The following is a 6037-nucleotide window of genomic DNA, read 5'->3' on the forward strand; positions in this document are numbered from 1 at the left end:
CTGGTTGTGAAATGGAAAAAAATATATAGCAGCGAAAACGAATACTTTCATGAGAGACCTCATGCTAGCAAGCGATTTCAGTCTGATAAGATGCTCGGAGCAACGTTTGGAGCAGAAAGCTGCGTAAAGGCGACCTTGCGTATTCGCAGAGGGAGACGTCATCTTTGCTGCCGGGAGCAAGGACGCGAGAAACATCCTTCCTCCTCGCCCGTACTATAGCTGGGAGAGGGAAGGGAGGACGCTAACCAAAGTGGGAGGGTGTGCGAATCTCGGAATAAACATGAATCGAACAGTGTGGAGTGAAATGGAACAGGGGGTAACGTTCGTTCTGACGTTGTCTTGCTTGTTGCTGCTTTCCACCGTATTGCCCGATGACTGTAAGAACGTGTCACTGTTTCGCCTTCTTATTTGTTTTCGTCTGTGGAGCTGGCAGGTTGTATAAAAAAGGAGACGCAGTGCAGAATCGGCAAATCGGCAGCTACCAAAGTGTAGTGCACTACCCCCAGACAGAAGACAGTGAAGAGTTGCATATTCGGCAACGCAACCATGAAGGTGAGCGGGTGTTGTAGTATCACTGAAAAGCTACTGAGTGTTTATGCGTTACAGTTTCTGACTTCAAAAGTTTGATAAATAGCGTGAACTGTTTACCTCCAAGGACTTGTTGAGTGTTGCGACATGTGTTTATAAAGGGCGACATATTTTGTTCTGTAGCTTACAGGATATGCCACGCCCACACACCTCAAGTTCTAGTGCCACTACAATCTAACGAAGTTGGCCGCCATGATGCTCTTTCTGCGCGAGTTATATGAGCTGCATGTTCTATCCGCTTTTATCCGTATCGTGATATATATATATATATATATATATATATATATATATATATATATATATATATATATATTATGCAGGGCAATTACGTTTGATAAAGCATGGGAGGTGGCGTTTCGTTCTTCGTTTAGAAAAGATAGTACAAGGTTCAAATCGCTCGTTTCTTCTGCTGACTCTTTGCCCAACACAAAAACGAGCAAATATTCCAATCGATGCGATAGGGTATACCCTGTTTGTGCAAAAATTGTATATTTCTCATATATAACAGATTAATATTCATACTCTTTTTTTTTTTTTCAAGATACCTTCCTTTCGGGAACGTGCCAAAATTAGCGTTTTACCCTTTTTAAAAACGCGTTTATTGCAGTCACATTACGCATGAATGTAAAACAGAAGCACCTTTGCGGCCACGAGATGGTTCTATAGGTGTTGCTTTACCAAAAGTTGTGTTCAGTCATCCCACAGTTTCAGCATAAACGAATCTGCACTTTTCCGGTCAGGCGCACGTTGACGTTATATCAAAATATGCAGACAGCGAATCTAATCCTTCCAATGAATTGTTTTCCTTGTTGCTTAGCTAGGCGCTGGACCTTCTTAAAGAAGTTATAAACTAGAATCAAAGCAGAAAACGACCATGAACAGCAGACACATATGAAAGGGACATTACTGAATCTGAAATCTGAAAGAGAATTTAGACAAAAAGACGCCATAGTTACACAAATGCCTAAGTCTGTTTTGCTGAAGGGTTTAAGATAAAAATTGAACTAAGACCATCAGTTCGTGTTTTCTTGCAGCTATGAGCTTATATTTGTCGCAGTGGGACACATTCGATGATGATAATTACCTTGCTCTTAAAGCTTTCGCGTGATCATGGAGAATGCACAAGAATTTTTTAGACTATTTGGCGCAGGAAGGTCGCCCAGAAACCACATTGAAATTACGTTTCTGTGTTTCTCCGTTGCCACACATTGAGGTATCGCATTATAGTGAACCATGGCTAAAGGTGATCGCTTATTATTACTGCGAAATCATTTCTAGGCTATGACGGCGGGGTCGTGTCCACAAAACGTGTCTGCAGCAGTTCTGAAGCTCTCAAATGAGGTGGCATCAAACGAATGGTTGTAATCCAAAGAGGATGATGTGAGGATGCTGCGCAGAAAAAAATATGTAGATTGGATGAATAGTCAATTAATTAGAGCCAAAAATGTCCAAATAGCGCGGGCGTCGATATAGTGAGTGGACGGGAAAACAGCCGTGGACGGCAAAATAGTGCAAAAATAGGCGAAGGGTTGAAAATGAAGTTTGGAATGAATTGAAATGTATTTGACGAGTGATAATTAATTAAACAAAAAAATTGCATTGACAGATTAATTACTTAATTATCTGCAAAAACCATTGGACGGTTGAATAGGCTGGACGGTAATACATTATAGTGGACGGGAAAGCAACAACCACGGCGCCAAATTTAAAAAAAACGAAATGATTAATTGAGATAAAAGAAGGTATAATCAGTAAATAAATCGATATTTGACTAGAATCATAAGAAAATTAGGCTACTTAAGTTGTTAATTTGATTATAAAACAAAAGAAAATGACAAAGACAGGCAAAGAGGCGACGAGTGCCGAGGAAGCGTCAGTGCTTTCGCATTCTCCCAATGCGGGTCGCCGCGATGATCTCTAATTTTTACTTCAATTTTCATGACGCAGACTTTCGCAACCACCGCTCTCTTTGCCTTCGTGGCCTGCGTCGCTTTTGCCGAAGAGGCGGCGAAGAAGGACGAAAAGAAGGAAGACAAGAAGGACGTCGAAGGGCGCGGAGGCGTCCTGGGTGGCGTGGGCTACGGTGCTGGTGTGGGCCCAGGCCTTGTCGGCTCCGGAGTCGGCGGCCCCACTCTGGTCGGAGCCGGTCTCGGACACGGAGTTGGCTTGGGCGGAGTCGGCTTGGGTCACGGCGTCGGCGGCGGCTTCCAGTCCGGACACGGCGCTTCTGCCGGAGGACACCAGGCCGGTTTCCAGAAGGGCGCTGCAGGACACAGCCAGGGATCGGGAGCCTTCGCCGGTGGTTCCTCCCACACGAACGTGAACGCCTACAGCAACAACCGGGGGTACAACCACAACTCTGGCTTCTCGTCCAGCGACAGCAAGAGCTTCGGCACCGGACACCAGCAGGGGTCATCTGGATTTCAGGGTGGAGCCGCTGGTCACCAGGCTGGATTCGGACAGTCCTCCTTTGGGAAGGCCGCCGGAGTTGGTCATGCGGGCGTGGGCCTCTACGGCTAAAGGTACCTACCTCCCTTACAAAAACTTTTTAGACAGTCTATAGACTCTCTATAGACTTCTGTCTATAAAGTATGTAGAATTTCTATAGACAAATTCTATAGAGTAGTCTATAGACAATACAAATGCTATAGACAATCTTGACACCATCTCTAGATTTCTGACCATACAATTTTAGTAGACTCTTCTATATAGACAGTCTATTGTCTATGAATAGACAAATATCTATAGGAAAGCAATAGAGTCTATAAACTCTAGAGACAATTTTTATAAAGGCTCACTCGTACAATTAAGTGCTTTGGAAGATGTACAGCGTGTAAATAGTAGTTCATGCCACCAAGGCAACAACAACAACAACTTTTCTTCATTGCAGTCAACATTTTGTGGACAGCGCCCTGTTTACAGAAAGTAAAATTTACCTAAAGTAAAATACTGAAATTAAAAATTACTGTTTATAAAATTTGAGCGCATGATGTGGAAATATTGAAAGAAATTCTGTCTCATTAAAACATCCTGATGATGCCTCAAGTGCGCTAATACATTTTTCTTTTTTCTTTCAGGTGTTGCTGCTCCAGCTTGTTTCGTGTTCGATCTCCTAAGTGCCACCAGTTACTACTGCGTCGGCCTCACCTTGTGCAAACTAATTATTTTGTGTTTGTGCCATGGTGATCCTCGCCCAAGTCTCCCATGCTCCATTAAAATCCAACATCATCGTTAGCTTGCTCAGCCTTAATGCGTCGTCCACCTGCCATACTCAGCCATTAAAAAAAAAACCTCAACAAATACTGAATAAAGGCTTAAAAACTCCTACACACCTCTTTCGTTATTTGATAATATGTTTCAGGGTGTTTGGAATGAGATCACCATTTTTACCGTAAAAAAGGACTGCATTCGGTGCCTTTGTCAGAACATAGAACCATAAAAGATGCTTTTTGTTTAGAACGCGTGATGTTAGCGAGGAAACGATGCAATGTAATGAGTAATGACATCGATGGATATTCGAAGGCATTCATTGCAGCTATAGAACGATCACACAAGCTGCATCAAACGTACAGAAGCATTCTAACCGGTCTTTTGCTCTTAGAAATTACAGTCTAAACACTAGTGCACTATAAACAAGGTTTTTAAAGAGTTTCTCTGCTATGGTGGAACGGTTGCGTGAGGCCGCGCCCACATATTATATCTTATTTTCTCTATAGGTCAATAAGCGAACAAAAATAGCTACCCTGTCTGCTATACATGCTTTGTCAAAGTCGCACCACCACTCGCTACCTGGCCACGACTTCCTAAATATCACCCTTGCTACTTTTTGAGTGCTAAAAAGGCGCACCGGAATTCTCTTTCCCTGAGCGTATACGTAAACCGCATTTTCTACGACTGGATGACTGAAATTATGTTTCGGGGTATTACGATATTATTTTTTTAAAGTTAAACACTGATGTTCTCTTACACCGTGATGTTCTGAACGAACTCTTCAGTTGTAAGTTAACGCTGTGTCTTGCGCCGTCTTCCCTCGTATCTGTTCAGATGCGCTGTTTTAGCCTTGTACTATCAGCGTCAATTGAAACGCGGACAAGCCAATTGAAACGCGAACAGCACAACTCGCAGATATTAAACTAGTGAGGCAAAATACATGAACAGTTGATTTTCTCATCGAAGCCGAAAAGACCGCTCTTCTGAAATGTTAATAGCCCACGCCTGTATTTCATCTCCAGCTTCTAATATGCTTGATTTTTTGTGCTCGCGTTTCAGGTGTTTTGTTCGCATTTCATTTGACGCTGATAGTACAATCATTGCGTACAGGATTTCTTTACGGCAGTACGGAAGCATGGTGCGGCAATGCCTCGTTTCATTAGTTTCGAGAGGGAGGAATCATACGGAAGTAAAGGTTTTTCCACCCCTAGATTCAAAAGACCAGTATACAAGTTGAGCAGTGAGATACAGGTTCAAATAAAGGAACTTGATGGTTTCAATGACGGGAACCTAATGGGTTAAAACAAATGGGGAACAAGAGAAAAGAGAACACATCAAGAAATGAGATAATCATCTACAAAGCGGAGGACCTTAGTGATGTTAGATTCCAAAGGACACTCTTTGAGTGTCCTGGTCGCGGAACAACGCTCAGATGCATGCTCCTCTGCAAATGCTTTCTTTTTCTGTGAAGACACGATCATCTCATTCTGCGAAACTAGACTCGAGGCAAGTTTGCAGCAGATGTAAAAAATTGTTTACGGAAATGCCAGATGCGTTTTGGAAAGCTGCAGTCATAGGATCGTCAGTAGTTAGTAGGAAAACTTTCCCATGCAGGCACTTGTGCCACGCACAATTCTCAGAGACAATGACACGCTTAGGGACGTCAGCTTTTTAGTTTTCGTTGTGTATAACATGGTCAAGATGACTTTTTTGCACTTGTCTATCGAGGATAACAACTTGTGTGAACTTAATCTTAGTCACAGTTCTTTGGCTTTCTTTTCTGGCTTTTACAAGGCAGTTGCATACAAGGAAGGGGGATTTGTAGTACTGCCTATAGGTTAACTTCAAGAAAAAAATCTGTGGCTTAGCTTGGTTAAGCCCGGTAATTGTGAAAGCAATATCCGTACGTATGCCATGGTACAGCTCGTAGTGTAGCTGGTGGTGGTGCTTGTGGTTAGACTTGTGGTGATGCATCGGTTATACATTCCAATTCAATCCAATCCAATCCAATGCAATCCAAACAAACCCAATCCATTCCCATCCATTCCAATCCAATCCAATGCAATCCACTCCTATCCAATCCAACCCAGTGTAATCTATTCTAATCTAATGTAACCTAATCAAATCCAATCCAATCCAGTCCAGTCCAATACAATCTAATCGAATCTAATCGAATCAAAGCCCAACACCTGGCCGCCTCGTAAGTGCCCGGAGAGCGAGGCAAGCTCAGCTTTATACC

The 6037-nt window shown here is 42.8% G+C and overlaps 1 protein-coding gene across 1 annotated transcript in view; it reads left to right on the forward strand.

Moving 5' to 3' along the window:
- LOC149330796 (uncharacterized) overlaps window positions 1-3108 on the forward strand; it is a 91771-nt gene extending 88663 nt beyond the window's left edge. The window contains exon 2 of the mRNA XM_089561469.1: window positions 2536-3108. Coding sequence (XP_089417595.1) covers window positions 2536-3108 — 573 coding nt within the window. The remainder of the gene's footprint in view (window positions 1-2535) is intronic.
- Window positions 3109-6037: the final 2929 nt, after the last annotated feature.

Source organism: Amblyomma mixtum, chromosome 9 (assembly GCF_055824585.1).
Source record: "Amblyomma mixtum isolate Tamu chromosome 9, ASM5582458v1, whole genome shotgun sequence".
Taxonomy (NCBI): Eukaryota; Metazoa; Arthropoda; class Arachnida; order Ixodida; family Ixodidae; genus Amblyomma; species Amblyomma mixtum.